This window comes from Leptosomus discolor, chromosome 25 (genome assembly GCF_034619465.1).
Source record: "Leptosomus discolor isolate bLepDis1 chromosome 25, bLepDis1.hap2, whole genome shotgun sequence".
Classification (NCBI taxonomy): domain Eukaryota; kingdom Metazoa; phylum Chordata; class Aves; order Leptosomiformes; family Leptosomidae; genus Leptosomus; species Leptosomus discolor.
In genome coordinates, this window is record NC_141415.1 from 7,774,241 (window position 1) to 7,796,366 (window position 22,126).

The following is a 22,126-nucleotide window of genomic DNA, read 5'->3' on the forward strand; positions in this document are numbered from 1 at the left end:
AGCATTTAAAACTTACACAAAATGTGTCATGGAAGGAACTGGCCACAACCTCCACAGCAGCTTAAAAAATAAAAAGGTACAACAGAATGCTAGAGAAATAAAAGGGTTTATTTCATTAATTCACTTATTACAGTAAACTTTAGTACAGTGTATTTAAGGGAAAGAACACGACAGTGGGTTTGTTCCGAAGGGCCTATACACACACACACGACGTTACCTTACTGGAAGTGAGTACGGGTGCGCTGCTTCCCCAAGCAATCTGCTGCAGTCTACATTAATACCGACAGGAGAGCACAGCTGCCGTGATCCACAGTGACATGGACCTATGAGGAGTATCTGGCTATTAATGGTCTCCAAACATCTTGTTAGTTCCACACTTTACATTCATATTAGTAACAGGACTAGATCCTCAGGAGCACCTGTTTTATCAGACTTCCACTCGGGACTGTCAGACTAGAGATATGTTTTACATCCTACCAGAATGTGGACAGAGCTGAAAGAAACCTAAGCCATAAGCCACTTCTTTTAAGCTTGCTTTTTAAGCCCATTGCACATTACAACACACTATTACAAGGCTGTGTTAAAAAGAACCTAAAAAGCTGCAATTCTTTGTGACTCGGTTTGGCAGCAGCAGTCAGCCTGTGCCGTGACACCCAACTTGAGCCAATCGTTCTGATTTCAACATTTACTGTAATGGAGAAAAATGACATTGACCTAGTGCAGCAGAAAGCTTGGCACAGCTATTCGTAATGCATGCTAGAAAGCTGGCCCGTTTTCTTCATTTCTGGAGTGGGACCCCGCTGTGTGCAAGAGCCTCACTAAAAATACAAACCCAGCGCAGGAACAGAGTATTCGGGCAGTTACAGAGCACGGACACATGCGGCACCTGGGAATTACTACAGCGACTGTCCCGCGCTAGGCAGGAGGCGTCCTGCTCCGCCAGTGCTTCGAGCAGAGACGGGACGTGAAACATGCACGTTGTGGCAGGTGTTCAGCGCGGGTCAGGTACGGAGGTACGATCGCCGTGAGGAGGAGGAAAGACTCCACCTGATGTTTTCACACTAGGAAGGCCGGAAGTCAGCCTGCCGTTACTTACCGACACGCACCAAGACGTTACATTTAACTACCTGCCACAACACACTGAAAGAATCCCCAGGCTTTTGTTTACAGGGTCAGTTTATAAACAGCCAGCAAGCGACGGCAGCCAAGGGCCAAGGAGGGTGTTACGCGAGTCACAGGTTAGTGGGCTACGTTACAGCCAGTCAGGAACGTGATTCTTCCCAACACCACACGTGGTACAACGGAGAGTTAAGACTTGTCAGTTAAAAACCATGTGCAACCCAACTGGTCCACTTAAAGTCAAGGCTAAAAAAAAAAAAACCCCAACTATTTAAAAATTCCACAGAACTGGCATAGCAAAAGTTAGAGCAAACCAGTGCTGTTCCCAGTGCCCATCACTCCCCACGCACACAGAGCCCACGCAGCTACGGTGCATCGCGCCCAGCACACGGCTGGCGCTCACAAGTTGAGCTGTCAGACACCGAAGCCGCGCTGACACCGTCTTTGAGGGGAATGTCTTCAGCAAACTGGGCGGCCGTCCCTCAGCCAGAAGGTCTCACGGCAAGTGCAGGATCAATTTTACTTAGAAAAAGGCAGGCTGCAAGAAGTTTGTTCCTGCATCTAACTTCGCTGCATGCTGCCACCCATTAAACCGTTTGGTTCACGTGCCAACTGAAGGACCAGCCTTGGTACTTCTGCCTACAGCCTGCCCGCGTGTGCCGACGGGCTACGAGAGGGCTTTGGCAGAGCTGCGGTGGCCTGACACCCCACCGTCCTTCAACTGCTTGCTCAAGCCCTACAGCAAAGGCAGAGGGATGGAGGACGTGAAGTCTTCTCAGCTGCCTCTGCGCAAAGTCTGGTGAAGTATCTTGCCACCAGCTCCCACAAATTTAGGTTAAATCAATGGATTTAGTACTGAAGCCGTGAGGCATTTTCACAGCTCTCTTCACAACCCCTGCTGGAGGGGCCGTAATTCTTAAACCACCCCAGGCAAATCTGCCGGAGCTCACGGGCCGAACTCCACTGATTAACCCCTGCTCGCAGGCCCGCATGAGCCGGTCTGGTAACGGTCACTTCTGAACATCACCCTCAAACCTGAACAAGCGTACCTACCCCTCTCTTGCGCCAGGCCAGCACCGTACAATTCCATCTGCCCTCGTGTAACAATCCAACGGGCAAATCAAATCCAACACCGTTACCACACATCAGTATATTGAGACTCAACTGTTGAGACTGTCAAGGCTGGTTGGCGTTTTTTAAACAAGGCTAGGTTACAAAAAGACAAGTTATTGATATCAAAAGCGGCAAGTGAACTGCAAAGTGGAGCATTAAGGGACGTACACGTCAGAGAAACCTTTACACACCACGTGGTGAGAAGACTTACCCAGCGTTTCAGATATGATCTAGGCTGCCTGCTGAATTGGAAAATGAGAAGTATCAGCTCAGAAAGCTAAACAATTAAAAAACAAAAGAAAACAAAAAACCAAACTGTTTAGAAGTTCTTTTGCAAAGAAGTTGCCCACATCAAAACCACCAGCAAATCAGCACACGAACCAAGGTCAGTAAACAGATTCTCCAAGGTTTGTCTACACAAATTTGGGAACACCCTGGTTACTCCTCCCTTTCCCTTCCCTCAGGTCCTGAGTTAGGTTGCGTGTGATAACCTGGAACATTCAAATGAAGGGAAGGATGGGGAAGAAAGGAGGTAGGAAGGATGCACCGAATCTGCTAGGAACCTAAACCATCCTGGAGCTCTTTGGATCAGGGAGGAGGAGGAGTGTGAGCGGCCAGTTAACTGAGAGGCAGTGACAGTCGGAAGGAAACGCCTGCGCTGTTCCTCGGGAGTACTCGAGGCAAACCAGAGCCAGCCAGGGCGCTGCTTTACTAAAACCACCTCAAAACGCCAAAAGGGATTTAAATCAGTTTAAATCTTACCGCCACAGTACGGGGGGAAACTCAAATATTTAGAGACCAGGAAACCTCCACGATCTCCCTTGCAAAGGAACACCAAGGGCCGGTTGGTCAAGGAGCGCGGCACCGCCGTTTCTGAGGACAGCGCACCGAAGGCAAAGGGCTCTGATTGTCAACGACAGGCTGGAAACAGGCTCATGGGGGTTCTTCTAGTCGCGCTTTCGCTGGAATTAAGATGCGTGCAGAGGATCTGCAAGAGCTCAGGTTTCAATCTAGCACTGTGAAATAGTCTCAATCGCACAAATCCGCACTGATAGAAGCGAATTGTCAGCGCTGGTGGGGGGCTACTTCGCTGGTTTTCGCTCCTTTTATCGGCTGATTGTTGACCCAAGTTTCTAATGAAGCCGTCAAAGACAAGCTCAAAGCATCTTCAGATACACCTGAAAGAACCTACTGCCTCAAGTTCGCTGTTTTAGCAAGTGTCTCGTGTTCTATCAGTCATCCACTTATAAACAAACTCTGCAGCCTCTCTACAACATACAGATATAAAATACTTAATACGTATAGAAACATCCTGAAGTAATTTCATAAAGAAAGATTGTGCTTCTGTTTTCATGTATAACTATTGCACTTGCCTCCACCTTGGGAGAGCTAAGTACGCTAACACCAATTATATGTGAAGTTTAGTCACTGAGGAGGAGAGAATCAAAGGAATGTCAATATGTAAGTGCAAATAAAACAGGTGCTTTCAAGCACACACGAATGTAACCACTAAATTATTAAGACAGAGATCTTTGATTTTCAAAATACAACTGTTAGAGCCTAACTCTAAAGAAACCCTTGAAAACAAAGATCTGAAGAGAGAAGTAACAGACTTAATGTTCCCAGAGATATTTCACAGCCCGCTACAGGCTAGTTTTTCCCTGGGCACCATTAAGTAATACTGTTGGATTCATCGTTTCTCAATTCCCACCCACCCTCAACTTCTGAGCTTCTTCATTTTCAGTAAAGACAAGACGCTGGTTTTATGCATCAAATCCAATCAACACCCTCAGGTCTCATAAAGACATATCCAGCGTAACAGAACGGTTCAGCACAGTATTCCCTAGACTCATCAGGAGTGATACTCCAGAAACTAGCACTCGATCTGCGAGCGCGGCATTCTCCGTAAGCTCAGGGAGTGTCGGTGTATCTCCTGCATCTGCCTTTCCTGCATCTGCCTTATTCTATCTTTCTGCCACATCAAATTTTGTGGCATAGGGTATCTTTGTGTTCCCTGCAAGCACCTGAAGGGGATTCTCACGTGGCAGGCTGTTGCTCTGCAGCGAGGCTGAGGCATAGGCGGCAAAAGCATCCAGCGCTTTCTCTCAGCACAGTAACGATAGGCCTCTTTCCTGTACTGCTTGTCAATGTCATCGCTGTTTTTCCACCCCCCAATGATAAAAACATCATCTTTATAATAACAAATAGCTGCTCCTTCAATGCTAAGGACCTCTGGGGGTAAGCTCTCAAGTATTTCATCTGAGGCCCTGCCAGAGATCTTAATCTTGGCTTCCTCATTATCTATAGGGTAACTCTTGGGGCAGCACGATGCCGTATGGTAGAAGTTTGTGTTAGCCACAGACATCTGAAAAGAGCAATAGTTATCAATGAGCGGCAGAGACTCCACATCCTGCCACTGCCTTGTTTCAACATCGAATCTGATAATAACCGCCCTCAATCCATCTTCGCTATCACTGTCAACTGGGGTACGAGCAGCAACGTAAACGAACCGGTCTTCTACAGAAACGGCTTTGACATCACGAAGAATCTTTGGTGCTGACTCCAGGTTAAGCCATTTGTCTTGCTCGGGATTATAAATGGCCACGTCTTTAAAGCCAGGACTGAAATTGCCATGTCCACCAATACTGTACAAGTTTCCTTTAACTTCAGTAAGGCCAAAAGAATGCTTTCTGGTTATTAGGTTTGAGACTTGCTCCCAGATATTTCTGTTTGGATTGTACCTTTCTACAGTCTTGGCAAAGCCTGGTTCCATGGAGCCAGCCACATAAACATAAGACTCTGTCACAGCAACAGCATGCCCATCGAGATGGTTATGGATGTGCGGTAAGTTTACCCACCTATCCTCATCGATGAAATACCCTACGCACTCACTCAAGTAATCTCCTCCCTCCGACACACCACCAATCACCATAATGACGTCCATGTTTTGTCCAAAACGCGGCAGCAATGCCACGGGACACGCGGAATGTTGTAGATTACCAGACTGCAGGTTCTCGGACCGCAAGGCGTGACTCTCCACAGCTTCTGACACTAATTTAACGCAGGCTTCGTTGCTTGATACCAGCCTTTCAGATTTGACGTGGCGAGTAAGATACGTGGGTTTCATCTGGGACAATCTAAGCAGCTTAAAGAGATCTTCAAAGTACCTCTCTCTTTCCTCGGGATTTTTCTGAACCCACCTCAAAACAGTCTCAAAGAGGATTTCTTCAGAATCCACTGTGATCTCCGAGTCTGAGAGCCAGTCTCTGATGAGATGAAAGGGCAACGTGTAGAACTCCTCATCTTGGATAACTTTGTGGAAGTTTCTCCTGATCATGTCCTGAGCTTTGAGGGCCAGCTGATTCAAGGAATACATGTGGGCTAAGCTGTGAACCGCCACGCAGTTGGAGAGGTTGAGTTTCTTCTTCAGAAACTCTCCACAGAACTCTTTTAACCGGGTCAGTAGAAACCTGCAGGACAAACGAACAGGGGTGACGCTGCGGCCCGGCGCCTGCCGGCCCGGTGGCGGCCAGTCCCCCCCCCCCGGCCCCCGCTCACCTGTCGGCCATCTCCAGCACCTCGTGGACGTTGCCGGGGCTGACGCGGATGGTGCCGGTGTACATGAAGCCGACGACGGCCTCCACCGTGTCGGGGTCGGGGCCGCCCTCCGAGCTCCACTTCTGCAGCTCCACGCGGCCCGAGCGCGACTCCGCGAAGCCCCCCGAGAGCAGCGGAGTGAAGTACTCGGTGGCGGCGGCCAGGACGGAGCGGTGCGCCCGGTATTCGCGGGCCGCCCCGGGCCGCCCGCCGCCGAAGGCCAGAGTGATGTCGCAGTAGAGGCCGTGGCGGCGCTGCTCGTTCTGCCTCCAGGCCAGGTCGGAGCAGTGCGCCGGGCACCCGAACTCCTCCGCTTCGGCCTCCCCATCCGCCCCGCCGCCGCGCGGGCCCCCGCCCTCAGCCTCCGCCGCCGGCGGGCCGGGGCCTGGCTGCGGCTGAGGGGAGGCCGCGGCCGCCGCCATCTTGTCCGACATGGCGGTCCGCAGCCACGGCGCAGGCGCGCGGGGCGCCGGCGGCGCGCGCGACGTGCGCGGCGCTGCCCCCTGGCGGGGAGGCGGTGCCGCCGCCGCCGCCCGTAAAATGGCGGCCGGGGCGCTGCGGCGGGGGCGGGGGGCGTCGGCAGCAGCGCAGCGCCCGGGCCGCCCCGTCCCCTCAGCCCGGGCCACCGGCACCTGGCGGCAGGGGCTGTGTCCGAGGGGAGCGTCCCCAGCGAGCGGCGGGGGCGTTTGGGCCCAGCGGCACCGGGAGCCCCGCCCCAGGCGACCGGCGGGACGCGCTCCACTCGGCGCTGCCGCCCGGCGGGGGCCGAAAACCCGTCAGGAGGGGGGTGCCGGGCCTGTCCCCCGCGGGGGTTGAAGCCTGACCTGCCCCGATGCTTCTCCCCTTCGGGGCGGCCCCGGTGCTGCGGGTGACAGCGGGGGGGGGGGGGGGCGAGGTCCCCGGTGTGCCCCCGCGGCGGCCGCAGCGGCTCGGCCCGAAGGCGGGTGGCAGCTGCGAGGGACCAGGCTCTGTGCCGGCCTGCACAGGGACCCCAGGCCACCCACAGGCCCACCGCTCTCTTCAGAGCTGCCAGCTGTCCTGCCCCGCGGGTTTTCTCCTTGACGTTGCTCCCCGCAGGAATTCCCTCACCCCCGGAATTCCCTCACACCCAGGGACACGGTTTTTTGGTCACTAGAAGGGAGAGAGCTGGAGTTGATCATTCCACGTGTACTATACAACACAATGCAGGTCCCTAGCTCTTACCTAATGCCACATCAATCACAGAACTTTTCTCCTGTTTCTCCCGTACTCCACTAAACTCCATCTTTTTGACCTACACTGAAACATGATAGGATAAGCATGGGGTGGTTTTTGCTTTTGGGTCCCCCCACCCCTTCTTTTAAATCAACTGGGACACACACCCTCAGAGGAAGAATTGCTTTGAGGTTTGGAGTTTTGTTAAAACACCCGGTTCCCCCCTTAGGCACTGTTTAGGACCAACTTTCAGAAGCCAGACATGGGAAAGAATAAAGTAGTAGTGTATCATTTATTTGAGTTTGGTTACAATACACAGACAAGTAGGACGCTGAAGTTATTACCGAGATTATTTTTGCATCTGCAGATAAGATGAGTGACATTCCATATACCAGCAATCCAACAGTAAATGAGCAATTGTTTGCATAAATACAGACACTGGAACACATGTAGTTTCACAGTTTGAACAGCAGTATGTTACAACTTTACACTTTAAATTACCACACCAGAGTTTGAGTAACGTTGGTTATACATCAGCAGTGGTCCCACTATTCAGGATACAATCAGACTGAAGATGAGAACACAGTAAACAAAATGAAAAACAACAACAAAAAAAATCCCAAGTCATGGCTTACAGGAATGATGGGCACTCTCCCCTCTATCAGGAAAAGTTACAGCTTGTTACCAGACTAATGGGTCTTCGGCAAGTTCAGCAAGACTGCACCTATAGGCAAAACTCCCCCCCCAAACCCTTAAAATCTTTCTGGAAACAAAACAAAACAAGACTAGAAAAAATAATAAAAGGGTGAGAGACAGTATTAAATACAGCAGGTAACATATGGAATATCACAAGTTTTGGTTTTTATTATAGAGTAAGTTTCTATTCTTGTAAAACGGCTGCTTTGCACGATTTGACCAGGCAGCTCAAGGTCTATGGCCTTTATGCATGAAAGTCCCATTCGAGGCTGTCCTCGGTGCAGGCTTCTGTCTTCGTGAAGTGACGTTCTGAGGCAACGCTACGGGTTCTCACATGGTCATGTGCTCCGGTAAAACATAGGATATGTCATCCCACGGGTGACGGTACAGACCTTGCTTCAATCTCTTCTGATCCAGGTAGTGTCCTAAAACAAAAGCAGGTTACGTTCCAAAATGTCTGTTCCTCCTCTCTATCTTACTTTGTCTTGAAGCCACTGTTATTTGTGGATTCCCACAACCAGCACTTGAGGCCGAGGGCCCCAGCGGTTCCCATCTGTCCCCTGCTCAGGGCGGCAGGGAGGAACGGGGGAACTTACCAATGAATCCCATACTCCTGCCTAGAACGAAGATGCCGTTAAGAGCTCCTATATCAATATATTCATCTGCTTCTTCCCTGCAAGAGAACAGAAATTAAATAGTTCCTCCGAGGGATCTGTTTAAGGAATCAGTCTTAGAAAGGCTGAGTCTGCTCTAGTGCCAGCAGAACACCAGATTCACGTGAGAGCTTTCTTCCCACAAGACCAGGCTACATTTCCTTCACAAGGTCCCTCTGAAATCCTGGCCCCAGGTGAGCTGGCGGTATGGCTCCCGTCATTTTTATAGGGCCATGATCGGAGAGGAACAGCCCACTGCGTACTCACCGTGTGAAGGAGCCACAATTCCTGAGAACATCAACAAAGGCAACTCCAATAAAGCCATCTACATTCAGGATGAGGTTTGGTTTCTGCAGAAAATGAAAACACACCCCAATAGAGATGTTAACGGGGGCAAATGACGTTCATCTGGCAACTTCCCTCCCCAAGAGTCATCCGAGGGTTGCCCCTAATTGTGGGCACGCAGGCGCAGCGACAGAGCAGGCTGTCCAGCACCTTGAGCAAGAGCCACGCTTAATGCCAGTGGTGGACAAAGAGCCCCAGACAAGGGGCCTGCACGTGGTTCGAACCACAGAGCTGATCTGCCACAGCCCATCACGTGTGCCAGCTCTGCCCGACACCACGGAGAACGGGTTCTGGCTTGTTCAGCCTTTTCCCAGTGTCCACCAAATGGCTTCAGCCTTTCCAATCCGTACTTGTGCTCGGCCTCGAGGCTACCACAGAAAAACAAACCCCAGCAACAATTTATGAAGCGATTAACACACAGGATTAGCTCCGGTCGCTTTCCCTCCAGTAAGAAAGGGCTCAAGAGGAGCCAAGCAGGAGCCCGTTTCACCTTGGAAGTTGTAATTTTTTCTACTTCAAGTGCATAGTCCAGCAGTGGGGTGGCAGGGAAATGCTGCTTCACGTAGTCTTTGAGAATCTGCACTCTCATGTCTGGGTTGTTTATCTGCAAGTTAGGAACGCGTTACAGTCACTGATGCTGCCCCTCACACAGGTACTTGCCATAAGCTTCACTATTTGTAGGTTTAGGAGAATTTGGTCAATAGGAGCCTCTGAAAGTTGCCAATTTTCTTTCCTTCATTTTTTCTCTCCCCCCCACCCTTCCATATAAAAAGCACCCTCCAATTTGCACTAATGCCGTTTTCTTACCGATTTGACTCTGTGTCCGATGCCCATGATCAGCTTCCCTTCTTTTTTCATCTTATTCACAAACTCCATAGGGATAATCCCACTGTCGAAGGCTTTGCTGAACATTTTAGCTGCAGCATCCAGTGCTCCACCAAACCGGTCACCCTGGGTGCAATACACAAAGGCAATTCTAGCAAAGCACTCCACAGTTAAGGTACAAACCAAGCGCAGGATTATCTTCCCCATCCTCCCTGCCTGTCGCTGTGGCATTCATGAAATTAAGTTAAGCACGCACCGGAGATAAAACATCTCTTTATAACTCAAGTGCCGATAAATAGCCAGCACATCTCCACTACAGACAGCAGGGGGGGAAATGCAAGCTAAAGTCTGGTTTATTCACATTTTCACTTGTCCGTCTTGGAAGAGACTAGGCAGCCACGAAGGGACTAGGCAGCCACGTAGGGACAATGCTGACAGCAGTTTGGCCTCTACAAAATATTTCTAGACTCAAACAAGAGACATCCAAATAGTCTTGCTTACTAGAAAAATGGACTAGGTTTTAAACCTAAAGCATCAAGCAATTAGAGTTGAATTCCACAGAAATTCAAAGGGTGAATGAACAGACACAACCCGTCCGTGGCTCCGCAGCCAATGTGAATCTTAAACAGTAATAAAACCCAGAGAGAGCAACGAGGTAATAAAACCTAGAGAGAGCAGGATACTGGGTACTTACGATAGTAAGAAGGCCTGAAGTGAGACTCGAGACAAGGTCTTTCCCAGCTCTCGCACAGACAATGGTGTTGTGGGCTCCAGATACAGCAGGCCCATGATCTGCCGTCACCATCAGACACATCTCGATGAACTGGCAGGCGTACTTCGGGAGTCTGGGCAGGAAAGAGACCGAAGCCATTCATTGTGAAGAAAACTGAGCAACAGGGACACTTGGTGTCCCACCGGACAGTGACTTTTGTTTTAGGTGTGTGCTTGAAAGCAGCAGGACAGAGAAAGGGAGCTGTAGGGTCACGGAACCATCGGTGCATCCTAACAGCACGCTCAGAGATGGGATTTTTGCTCTGTTTCCGTGTTTAGCTCAGAGCCAAGGGCCAGTTTGGTAAGCAGGGTTTGCGCACCCAGTGACTGCTCAGTGAGCTCTGGGTGCCCTTGAGGGGAGCCACGAGGCTGTGCTGCAGTTCTGTTCATCCCCTCCTGCTGAGCCAGGGACTCCAGCCCGTGCCAAGAGTGCCTCCATGAAAGCATGATCAGAGGGAGGCAGCAAGCTTCTGCCATTCCGAAGGTTCCCTGCAGGCTGGCTAGCAGACATCTGCAAACTCCCCCATCTCTCCGGAGTCGAGGTGACAATTATAACAAGCAAGGAGTCAGTGCATGAAACAGGCCTAGAATGGACAGATTTCCTCAGTGCACCACAAAACTTGTGGAAAATTTCATCCCAAGGCTCACACATACGGTATGAAGCCTTGAAATGCTGATGTGGTCTCAGAGGGGATATCCAGATGGCATTTCCAATGAATCCACATTCACAAAGGAATCCTGGAGTTACTTCTGTGCTTAAAAGTCCACTAATTAACAAGCAAAACTTCAAGCCAAAGAATTTGGGAGCTTTCACTAAAAGCTGCCTCACCTCCTTTGAAACCAGAGCAGGCCCAGAACCCCTCCAATTCCCATCTCTTCTTTGAAGACCTCAGTGATTGGCATCCCAGCATAAATCAGTTCCTGACCTCTCTCATCACAGATGCTCGTCATAAAGGAAGCAGGTTTGCGGATCAGACCCAGCTCCTGAAATCGCAGCACAATGACGGGATTTTAAACATTCCACGTTAGAAGCAAGAGGCAGCAGGAGGCAGAGTGGTCAGACAACAGTGCCCTAAGCTTGCCCCCAGAGCACCTAGACCCAGCGTAGCCAGTGAGCTCACAGATCACACTACAGAGCAGGAGATAAAACCCCAAGGCAACACCTCACAGCAACCCTCCTGCCTGGTTTCTGAGGAACCAAAAAGCAGGTAAAACAGCACAGCTCACCCTTGCCCAGGAGTAATCCATCGGCACAGTCGGAGGAGGCACTTCCTCAGCTGGTTCAATCACTCTTTTGGCCACCAGATCCTGGTAGACAGACCTGGGGAGAGAATCCATTTGTTAAATGAAGTCCTTTTCAGAGATCCAAGGGAGGTGGTCTTAATCTAGACCTTAAGAACCCACAATGAACAGAAGTTGCTTCCCTTCAGCAACCTTTATTAGGCCGCAATCAGTGCCCTAACAGTCTTTGTCCCTTGCTGAAGGTGCCCTGTTAGCGTGACTTACTGAATGACCTCCCCCAGCTCATCAAAACTCCGGGGAACAAACACACCAGCTTCTTTCAAGGCTTGATTCTTTGCGACAGCAGTTTCAGAAGCTTGGTTGGCACAAGCTCCTGCGTGGCCAAACTGCACCTACAAACAAGAGGAGAGCAGCAGTCAGGAATACCAGAGGTTCACCTGCAGAGAGTAAAACAGAACAAAGAGCTGACGAGGCATCAGGTAGACACAGGAATACCAGTGACCGCACATCTGCCTCCTTGGACTAACCGAACTCTGGGTTGCCACTACAGCCAGCAAGGCAGCACGCAGGGCATTCTCCGAGCTGGAGTCACGCTGGGCTCGTCCACTGACCTTCTGCCTCCCTAAACTCCCCCACTCTCCAGAGCTGCTTAACAGCCATCTTCCCCATTCCCACTCCAGAAGCAGGTGCTCTCAGAATCTGCCGCGTTCCCTGGGATCTTTGGGCTCCCCCCGTGGAAATCTCCAGTGGCAGACTACAGAAGCACAAAGCGCTTTTACCATTTATATTTATTAATGTCAGCAGGTTAAGTTGCTTTTGGCAATTCTGGAAGGTTTAGGCACAGTGAGAGAAGTTGGGGTTTTTTCCTTCCTGTCCTAGATACATCCTCAGTTTATGCATTTGCCCCCATTTTTGCACATACCTCTGAAGAGAACATGGTGGCACAAGTACCAATACACCAGCACACCACTGGCTTGGTGATACGACCTTCTTTAATACCCCTGCAGATCTTGTACTCTTCTGTGCCTCCAATCTGCAGAAAGACAGACAGCTGAGCCGGTTCGAAACTGCACCTTTGTAGAAATCAGCTCCAAGATGCACAGGGAAGCATTACTGCATCTATTTTCTCTCCCTGCTTTTTCATTGAGTAACAGCTGAAGTCTCAGAACAAAGCCTTCTTATTAGATTTTTTTTTTCTTTTTGAAGTAGGGGAGGCTATGCTTGTCTGTGGAATACGCTCCATTTCTTTTGCTTAAAGAAGCGTGAAACACAAATTCAGACATTCAAGAACAGTAAGAACAGCTGCCACTTCTCCATAGCTGTTATTTAGCATCCTTGCAGCCAGGTCAGACGCTCCCAAAATAAAACACGGGGGTATTTCTCAGATAGGAGTGAACTGGTCTCACTCACCTCTCCGAGTACTACAATCATTTTCACTCCTGGAGTATCCTGATAACGCAAGACGTGATCCATAAAGGTTGAGCCAGGATATCTGGGCAGAACACAAGGAAAATGGTAGAAGCTGAATTTGCTTCATAAACTTTTCTGAAAGAAGAAAAATTAACAGCCAATCTGCCCTTCTTCCTCCAAATTACTAACAATTCTGTTTGCTGACTTAAAAAATGGTGTCTCTGTCGAAGATGCAGCCTCCTACCTGTCTCCTCCAATGGCCACCCCTTCATAGACCCCATCAGTGGTTCGGGAAATGATGTTGTTGAGCTCATTGGACATCCCTCCAGACCGTGAAACATAAGCCACGCTGCCAGGACGGTACAGCTTCGATGCCAAGATATTATCCAGCATGCCTCCCGTGTTGCCTATTTTAAAGCAACCTGGTTTGATTCCACCAACCTACAAGACAATCAAAGAAAGATGTAAAGCCCTTTAAAATATACATGAAGCTTAGGAACAGTTTTGTAAGACAGTCTCTTCAGTATTTATACAAACAACGGGAGACCGTAATATGACCTTAAAATGAGAAACTTCATACGACTGAAGTCAAAATGGACTGTAGGATATACTTTATCCTTCAGAGAAAGCCCATCTGAAGATTAAGACAGATGGACAGGGGAGAAAAAGGTCCTCGGTACTTACAGTCGCAGGCCCAATGATGGTGACTCCTTTCTTGTCGGCTGTCTTGATCAGTTTGCGCGTCAGGGCCTCTGGAATGCCCTCGGCAATAATGGCAATGGTGCGGATCTGGATCAAGATGAAGAAAACCATGAGCACCCCCTCGGTGCCACCGCCCTGGCGAGCTGCAGGACAGGGAAGGCAAACAGCTGCTCCGGGGCACGACGGTGAGCCTCCGGGAGGCCGCGCTGTGCGCTCTCTCACGCAGCAAGGGCACCGACCCACAGTCTCCCGTGATCTCTGCAGCAGCCTCAATGCGCTGTTCAGAGAATTCTTTTTCTCCCCTTTGCACATCAGAGCAGCACTATATTTTAATCAACCCAAAGTGATCACTCCTAACCAAGAGGGGCCAAGCTCCTCTTACACAAAGTGCAAGTCCAGCGTTAGAATCTGCCGTGCAACTCCAGCACCCTCCTTAGACTCCACGAGGAGTCAGAACTGAGCTATTCATCCGCCAAGTTGGAAGTTCAAGACAATTTGCTAATGCCTCCACGGCTTAAGAAGCACTGGTGCCCTGCTGACGAGATCTTCCTTCTTTTCTTGGGCTTGCTCTAGATCCCTCACTCACCTGTGGATAATTCATGGTTTCGACAGTGCTGTCATAAGCAGAGCGCAGAGATGCGAAGTTGATGAGAACGTCCACCTCCGGGTGCTTCCTCATGGCATCTGACATGTTCTTGTAGACTGGGATCAGGATTTCTTTGTGGCCCCAATAGAACTTCTGCCTGTGGTCACCACTATGGAGGAGAAGATGGAAAAGCCCTGACCCTTAAGGCTACTGGAAAGGCAAAGGGATACAGTGCATGCAGACAGAGGAGTTTACAAACCCCAGTTCTCAGACACCAAGACTGACTGCGAGACACTCACTAGCAAGTGAGCGCACATGGGGAGGGACCATACTAACAGCAGAAGGTTCTTCAGAGTATAGAACAGAGCAGCATATGGAAGGAGACGGGCTAATGGGGACAGAGGCATCCAGCAAGATGAATAAGCTCTCCCACAGTGAAGTTACCAGAGCCTCAATTCTACTCCAAGCTGGAAGACAGAATGAGGCACAGAAAGAGTAATGAATGAGATGCATGCAAAGCTGCATTCCTGGACTGGAAAAAAATACCAGACTGGGGGAACAGGAAACCAGTATCTGCAGAGAACAGCCAGGACAGCAATGGGAGGGGCAGTCGGCTTCCCAATTCTGCTACACCCACCCTGCCCCACACGCACTGAACACCCCGGGAACGTTTCGCTGTAGGTTGTGTCTTTTGTACGTGGTGGATGCTCCGACTCAGCCTCTCCGAGGCCTGCACTGTTCATCGTTTGAGTCTAGAGAGAGTGGCCGTGTTCCCATCCTGGCACGTTTGTGACGAACATTCCAGGGTTTGCCAGCCTGGCTGCCTCCAAAAGGTCAAGCAGAATCAGGTAACTACAGGTAGCCTTAAACTTTTAATCCCTGTTGCTTTTTCTTCATTAAACAACTGCGACACTGCAAGGGGCTGCTGCTCATCTACAGATGGGGCCAAGCCTACGCTCAGTTTTAGCGCCTTGAGGTTGGCACTTGCCGAGAACTTATTACAGAGCTGTAATTATCATCAGAGCCACAGACTAACAGGACAAGGTACTTAATTGTCAAGAGGCAAAATTCTCTGCAGGACGGAGGTTGATTAGACACCAGCTACCCTGGGTGTCTGCAAACACCAGAGATGAACGAGCCCTCCTGCCTCTGTAGGGCTCCCGTCTCGCTGTCTCAGCAGCAGGCCAGCCAGCCGCTCCTTTCCTTCTCCTACTTGCCCTGTTTGACAGGGAGAACCCCCCTCACACTCCTGAGGTACAGTAACAGACTGGAGGGGCTCTGGAGGTTCCTCCTGAGGGCAATGTGGAACACTCAATAGACCCCCTCATCGCCCTTAGCCGTGGGGTAAGGCAAAAGAGGGCAAATACCACAACAGAGAACTTGGCCCCCCGAAGGACCCCCACAGTTCCTGCCTGCTAAAAAACTACTGCCACTATAGGAAAGAGCAGGAACGAGATGAACAGGATTTTATATTTATTTTTTTAATTTGGTTTGGCTCCATGACAGACTGCCTTGGTCTATTAGCAGAGCTGCTCTGATTCCAGCTAATATTTGGAGGGGAAAATTCCAGGCACAAGTCAAGATGTCTCAGACAAGCACTCAGCAAACAGCAGAGGAGTAGAAGAAACCTTACGCAGCCTTACTGCCTCTGCTAAGCCAGCGGGCTGGAAGGCCCAACTAGTCACACCTTCCTCGCTTGCTGAGTGAGGGAACAGAACTTGGACACCCTTTGAAAGGGCACAAAGCGGGACTGAAATTAGGTGGCTGTCTGAACAGAGCAGCCTGAAATCACTGGTCGAGGGAAAGAGGAGGCAGTCTGCAAAGGCAACCTGACGGTGGGAGGGAGCGCAGGAGGAGGTGCTGAAGCAGAGATGCAGAGTAGGGGAGAGCTACGCTAAAGAACAGCCGAGGCTGGAAAAGGAGGAAGCCAACAGAAGAACTGGAGGGAAGCAGTCAGGAGAGGAACGCAGTCCAACAGGCTACTTACGTGAAGGGATAAACCATGGCAGCGACTGAAGGCTCGTCCCGGGAGCAAATATAATCAAAGTCGAGCATTCCTTGCACCGCCCGTGTCTGCATCCCCCAGATGATAGCTTTGGTGTGACGGCTGAACAGGGTCGTAGCTTTACCTGCTCAGGGAGAGAGTGGGGGAAAAAAACCCAAACCACTTTCAAAATGCACATCTGTGCAGGACAAAAGCCGCAACTTCGCCAAACGTCTGCTGAAAGTCTCCCAGATGAGCATGTTCCCCTCCCCCCAAACTGCCCCCAACAGGTGAACGGCAGATGTAGGAGCCACACTGTCCAAATTAAGGAGGAAACTGTAGATGAAGCAGCATCCCCCTTCCCAGGATTCTGAACACAACAGCCAGGTTTTGGGTTTCATAATACAGGCAAGTGCTTAACCACACGGGAGAAGCTGGTGGAGGAGAGGAGAGAAAGTGTAAACTCCCTCTTCTCGCATGGGCCACTCGTGTTGGTCCCAGATAGTTTTATTCTGCAAAGCTGAAGATGAAGAGAACTTTGACTTTTATTTATTTACATACGGCCTACAGTCTGGGAGAACCACAGGAGGTTTGCCTCCTGTCTGCGTCAGGGCACACAGTAGGACGATAGGAAATGAAAAGAAAAGCAGGAAAGAAAGCAAAGGAGCTCCACACACTCTGCTTTTGTCGTCAGGATTTTTGGCTGATCAGAATCCAACACAAACCTGATGGCTCCAAGAATTTATATATGGCCCAAAACTTAGCTTTGGGGGACAGAGTCACAGGAAAGGCAACAGTTGAGCTAGTGAGGACAGACTTGCTTGCTTATAGTTACACCACTTGTCACAGCAAAACGTTCAGTTCCTCCCTTTGTCTCCAGGCAGGGCCCATTTTAAAACTCTTAAGTACTCAGAGCTGATCCAACTGCTGATGCCAACTCAGTCTACCACCAATTTCTTTTTCGCCTTGAACCCAAGGTAAACAGCATTGAGGATTAAACAAGATGCTGTTCCTCTGGCTTTAACAAGGAATCAGTCCCTGTTCTCCAACCCGACATGTTCCCAGTTTCGATGCACTGCCCCATGACTGGTGATTAGGAAACTGCCTGCCCTGAAAACTTCCGTTTACCTTGCAGTGGCCTGCAAGGAGGCAATGTTAGTATTCACAGAAACAGGAAAATGCAGGCTCAGAAAGGTGATGCCATTTGTCTGACACCACAGAAGGAAGAATCTGAGTCCCCCTTCTACTGTCCCTCCTCTTATGGTAAAGGAGATGGCTTGAAACTCTACTTCGACCCTGATTCAGCAGTTTAATCTCATCCAGCACAGAGCTCAAGAGAGTGCTTCAAGCCCCCATAACTTCACTGAGCACAAGCTTTAACGGTTTGCTGAACTGATAAGGCAAGAAGAACATTTAGTTCATTGACTGTTCTGTGCCCTTCAAGGCTCGTAAGCACAGCACCTGCACGAATTTGTTTCCCTTTGAAACAAAACACCAGCCATTAGGCACGGTTAGTGATTCCTTCTTTTGAAAGCAAAGAGAACCGAGCTTTTCGCAGTAAGCTCAGCTCGGTTTTTCTCTGTAATGACTGGGGGGGGTGGGAAGGGGAGAAAAATTCAAGTTTGTTTGAGACCTGTCCCTCTCTCCCCCAGAAGTAACACATTTCTGTGCAAAGGAGTATGCAATCTGCACTTGAAAACACAGATGAGAAGTTCATATGGTGACAGCTAAATATGCTGGGCAGGAGGGAAGGGAAGGACCAGACAACACTGCAAACTTCTGGAGAGAAAAAACAGCAACAAAACCAAGAACTAAAAGAGTCAGCTGCCAGCAAGGCCAGGCACATTCAGCTCGTCACACGTGTCCTACCTGAACCAGGTCTTGAAGCTGGGATTGAATCTGTTAAAGAGAGAATCACTCATGCAACAACGACAGCGTTGGCCGCTGTCATCCCGAGAGCAGGGCACCTGCAGTGGGGTGCTGCAGCTCCCCTCCTCCCCACAGCTCTCGGGCCTCTTGGGTTTTGCTCTCGTTAAAAAAAACCAAACCAGGAGCGGACTGGAGCACTCTCCACTGCACTTCCCCTCCAAATACCTGGACATCAGGTTTTGCATTTTGCCATTTAGAACCTTTTGCTTATCCCAGCACAACCGCGTTCCAGGTTCGGCGGCAGTTCCTGCACCGCCAGCTCCACGGCGCACACACTTCCCGGGTCTTTCTGAAGCACTGCTCAGGCAAAATGCCTAAGAGAGCAGTGGTGGGTTTTGTGATGTGTTTCACCAGAATCGGATCTGAAACTCGCTGTCACGACGTCATACTGTTGTTAGTGAGGCCAGTATCCCCTCACATTCAAGGGAGGAGGACCAGGATGCTATCACATTCGGTCCCTGCCCAACTCTGCTGGTTTATCCCCATACAACATGCTCTTACCCAAAAAGGCTTCCAACAAATATGAGCAAAAGGCTGCCAAAGCTGCTGCATATCACCACACTAAACAAGTTTCCTACAGACTTCAGTAAAAACCAAACCAGAACTAAAACACGGGATGAAACACCCAACAGACCGCAGGGTAAGCTCTGACCCTAAATGTGTGAGGGGCACATCACAGCTCCTACTGAAGTGCCTGCAGCGTTCATCCAGGAAGCTGCAGCCCAGACCAAGGACTTCCCAAATGCCTGCACCGCTCCAGCAGTGTCCCACAGGAACACCCCAGGCACTTTACGGGAAAGCAGCCTTGGTTCAGCAACCACAGCAGAGACTCCAACCCGCTGTCCGCTGGCCTGGCATAAGGGGACACGGGAATGCTGGAGCTCTCAAACTGTGCTGTTCCCCTCAAAGGAATATCCCAGGCCAAGGCAACTCTGACTCCCCTTGGGAATGAACTAACAGCACAAGTGACAACATTCTGGAAGTGCTTAATTAAATTCAAACCAAAGACAGACAGGTACCACAAAACTGCTTCCCTCTACATCCAGAAAAAGCATTAGTTAGTCCACGTTCTCTCTTCTGGAGCAGAAGAGAACTGCCAGCAATCCTTTCTAATGCTGGACTTACCCAGAGGTGCTGTTGGTTTTGCCTTCTTGGCTGGAGCAATATCATCTGGCTTGGACTCCGAGAAGGAGGCTGTTCTGCTTGGTGCTGGAGTCTGAAAGATTCAGAAGCCAAGTCAGTAAGGGACAGTGTGCCAGATCAGGCCAGGAGCACGTAGGAGGCGATGGCCACTTTGGCTACGCTAGTCCATAGAGAAAACGAAAGAACATTAATGTTGAGATGGGACCATTTCAGTAAAGCGAGGGAAAACTCCTAAACAACCAAGATCCCAGCAGATGCCATAGTGACGTTGTTGGTTCTGAGGGCTCACATTTTCTGCACAAGCGAGGAGGACACTGGGAGGGCCCCTCCTGACAAACCACGCAGGCAGAGTCACTTCAGCTTTCCTAGAGCTTTGTACAAGTACAGTGGTGGCCAAGATCCGCTCCCGACCTGTTCAGACAGGGGAAGGTGCCTGCAGGGGGCTCCTCACAAGCACCCACCGGGGGGCCAGGCACTCACCGAGGGGCTGCCGCTGGCGTTGAGAAGGAAGTTGGCCGTGTGGGCTGCGGCAGGCGGTTGGTTGGGGATCGGGCGGTGGCCGAGCGCCATGCCTACAATCGCAGTCATGTGAGTCTCCGTGCCAAAGACGTGGATGGGGATCCCAGTGGTCTTCCCTGTGTATGCACACAAGAACAGTCAGGCCTTGGGGCGAAAAGGAACGAGATGAGCTTCTGCTGAAGTGAAGCATTTAACCTTGAAAAGGCTCAGCAGAAAGCTGGTGGAAGAAACAAGATGCAAGAACAAAGCTCAAGGAAACGGTTGGTCCTTACCAACTTCTCCCATGACACGTAATCCTTCCTGGTAGTTTGGGCCACCTCTTCGCACAAAGATCCTCACCTCATGCTCCTTCAGAGGGCCCTGGTAATCCTTAATTGCCCTCACAATGCCCTAAAAGAAACGCACAGGACAGGTGAGCTGGGCAGCCTGATGCTCACCCTGTCCCACCACCTCAGGAACTCCTGGAAGAGACGCACTGGCAGCCTCAGCACAACACTGAACCGCGGAGGATGGCTTGGGGTTGGGGGCTGCGGGCGTTGGCTGGTACATCTGAACAGTCACTTACTTTGAAAGTGGCTGCTACGTTGGTGAAGTTCGCAATGCTGCCTCCAATGATCAGGATTTTACCTGAGGGAAGAAACAGGTATAAATAAAACTGTTTTGAGAACACAACGTACTGTAACATCACGGAACAGTTTCGGACAAAGTGAAACAGTGCTGCAGTTTGGACTGGCCAACAGTTTGCAGTTAAGTTGTGTTCAGCAGAACCTGGAAGATAAGAGCTTTTTATCAGGCGAGAATTTGTCCGGTAACAATCTTTCGAGGCACATTTGCTCCTGCCCCTGAAGCAAGAGCTGACAGAAATCCATCGCCATTTCGCTCAGAAGGCAGCAGTACATTACAAGCTCTGCCAGGGAGGTCTGAGCATAGTAACAGCCCAGATTTGTTCAGGTTTTTTCCCTCCCCCCACGCAGCTTCATAGCTGAGCATCTTTGAAATTGCAGCGACTCGCTTACCTTCGGGGTGTTTGTCTCGTGTCATGAGGGAGAGAATAGTCTTAGCATAGTCGTAGGTCTGTTGCTCGCTTGGGGCTCCTGAGTATTCCCCATAGTTGGCCAGTTCATTCACACCCCCCAGGTCACAAATGGTGTCACTGTAAAAAAAGAAAAAAAGAACAAGTTATTTAAGAGATCAGTGATAATTTTTGAGTCACTATAAAGGTCTTAACAAAGCATTCCAAATTCCTGTGAGTGGGACTTGTAACAGAGAGCTCATGCTGTCTGCTGAAAACAAGGCTGCTCTCCTCTTGGTGCCAGTTACGAGTCTCCTTATAATTCCTAGATACGATGGGAACTCTGTGACTACCACAGCAAGGACATTACCACAAACAGCTGTCAGCCAGCTTGTTCCTTTCCCAGTCAGAAAGAAAGTTCTCTCAGCCTCCCAGAATTCAGTGATCTCTAAGGGACACTACGTTCCACATCTCTTGGTAAGAAATCTGCCCAGCACCTTCATTCTGAAGTGGTCCCCAAGCAGTCATGGCACAGGAAAGATCACTTTGGAAGAGTCTCCTTTCCAGAGGCTGCATCAATTATTTTCTTCCAGCACTGTAAATCCACCCCCCTCTGGACACCTTGTTCCTGTTACCTGTAAACCACAGAGGCACCCCCGCCAGCCACCATGGTCCAGATCCTGCCCTTGGGGTTGAGAATAGTGAGTTTCAAGCTGGCTCCACTCTTTGCATCCAGATCAGCAATGTAGGCTTCCTGCAGACAGAGCAGCACACAATTCAAACCTCCTTCTGCGTCCTCCTTTTCCAAACCAGGCCTGTGGTGCTGACACGCAGAGCTCCCCCGTCTCCTCCCAACTGCAGCTGAGGGGGCAGCAGAACTACCAACACCATTTTTGTACGGGGCGCAGACCCAGCTTCAGCTCTCAGGGGCCAGGACTGATTTGTGTTACGTGTTCTCCCAGGCAGAACCACTGAAACTGGACTGGGTACAGACAGCTTGCACCGTCCTCGGCCAGAAATTCAGAGGGGATCAACCTGAGCATACGCTTGAATTGTGATTCTTGCTTAGAAAAAAAAAATGCCACCCTCCAAAGAACACATCGTCTTTACAAGGCGTGCTGGCTTGTCTCGCTTGTCCCAGGTGAAGTCACAAGTGATGGCTATAAATTTGGCATTACTTCCTTTGGAGGGGGCAGATCCAGAAGTAGATTTTTTTTGTGTTTGCACATGAAAAGCTTCGGAAACGCAGCTGACTGTTGGTTGTGTCTCACTAAGCTGTGCTACAC

General features: G+C 50.2%; 2 protein-coding genes across 4 annotated transcripts in view; both read right to left on the bottom strand.

The window, feature by feature from the left end:
- Positions 1–87: 87 nt before the first annotated feature.
- Positions 88–6,263, bottom strand: KLHL11 (kelch like family member 11). Of its 3 annotated transcripts, none has more exons than XR_015184031.1 (3): positions 5,791–6,263; positions 2,444–5,702; positions 88–323 (listed from the first exon to the last, which is right to left on the bottom strand). XR_015184031.1 is itself a non-coding variant. In XM_086478139.1 (2 exons), the coding sequence occupies exons 1-2, from the start codon at positions 6,261–6,263 to the stop codon at positions 4,106–4,108; spliced, it is 2,070 nt and encodes a 689-aa protein (XP_086334265.1). In that variant the 3' UTR covers positions 88–4,105. The 3 variants fall into 3 exon arrangements, 1 of the variants encoding a protein (XP_086334265.1); XR_015184030.1 differs by having other exon boundaries at positions 2,173–5,702; XM_086478139.1 differs by having other exon boundaries at positions 88–5,702.
- A 1,033-nt stretch (positions 6,264–7,296) lies between these two features.
- The window catches only part of ACLY (ATP citrate lyase), a 28,929-nt gene continuing 14,099 nt past the window's right edge, over positions 7,297–22,126 (bottom strand). Inside the window, exons 8-29 of the mRNA XM_086478107.1 lie at positions 21,476–21,594; positions 20,845–20,981; positions 20,394–20,455; positions 20,101–20,218; positions 19,790–19,944; positions 19,292–19,382; positions 18,107–18,136; positions 16,241–16,382; positions 14,254–14,422; positions 13,650–13,754; positions 13,210–13,406; positions 12,966–13,047; positions 12,478–12,588; positions 11,820–11,947; positions 11,541–11,634; positions 11,143–11,297; positions 10,237–10,387; positions 9,525–9,668; positions 9,208–9,321; positions 8,640–8,722; positions 8,316–8,392; positions 7,297–8,144 (exon numbers count right to left, since the gene is read on the bottom strand). Coding sequence (XP_086334233.1) covers positions 8,050–8,144; positions 8,316–8,392; positions 8,640–8,722; positions 9,208–9,321; positions 9,525–9,668; positions 10,237–10,387; positions 11,143–11,297; positions 11,541–11,634; positions 11,820–11,947; positions 12,478–12,588; positions 12,966–13,047; positions 13,210–13,406; positions 13,650–13,754; positions 14,254–14,422; positions 16,241–16,382; positions 18,107–18,136; positions 19,292–19,382; positions 19,790–19,944; positions 20,101–20,218; positions 20,394–20,455; positions 20,845–20,981; positions 21,476–21,594 — 2,559 coding nt within the window. The 3' untranslated portion in view covers positions 7,297–8,049. The remainder of the gene's footprint in view (positions 8,145–8,315; positions 8,393–8,639; positions 8,723–9,207; positions 9,322–9,524; positions 9,669–10,236; positions 10,388–11,142; positions 11,298–11,540; positions 11,635–11,819; positions 11,948–12,477; positions 12,589–12,965; positions 13,048–13,209; positions 13,407–13,649; positions 13,755–14,253; positions 14,423–16,240; positions 16,383–18,106; positions 18,137–19,291; positions 19,383–19,789; positions 19,945–20,100; positions 20,219–20,393; positions 20,456–20,844; positions 20,982–21,475; positions 21,595–22,126) is intronic.

Excerpts from the sequence above, each read along its gene's own strand:
- KLHL11 (XM_086478139.1), bottom strand. The coding sequence starts at position 6,263 with ATGTCGGACAAGATGGCGGCGGCCGCGGCCTCCCCTCAGCCGCAGCCA. Across the intron at positions 5,703-5,790 it reads GTGCTGGAGATGGCCGACAG|GTTTCTACTGACCCGGTTAA; the intron begins GTGAGCGGGGGC and ends TTTGTCCTGCAG.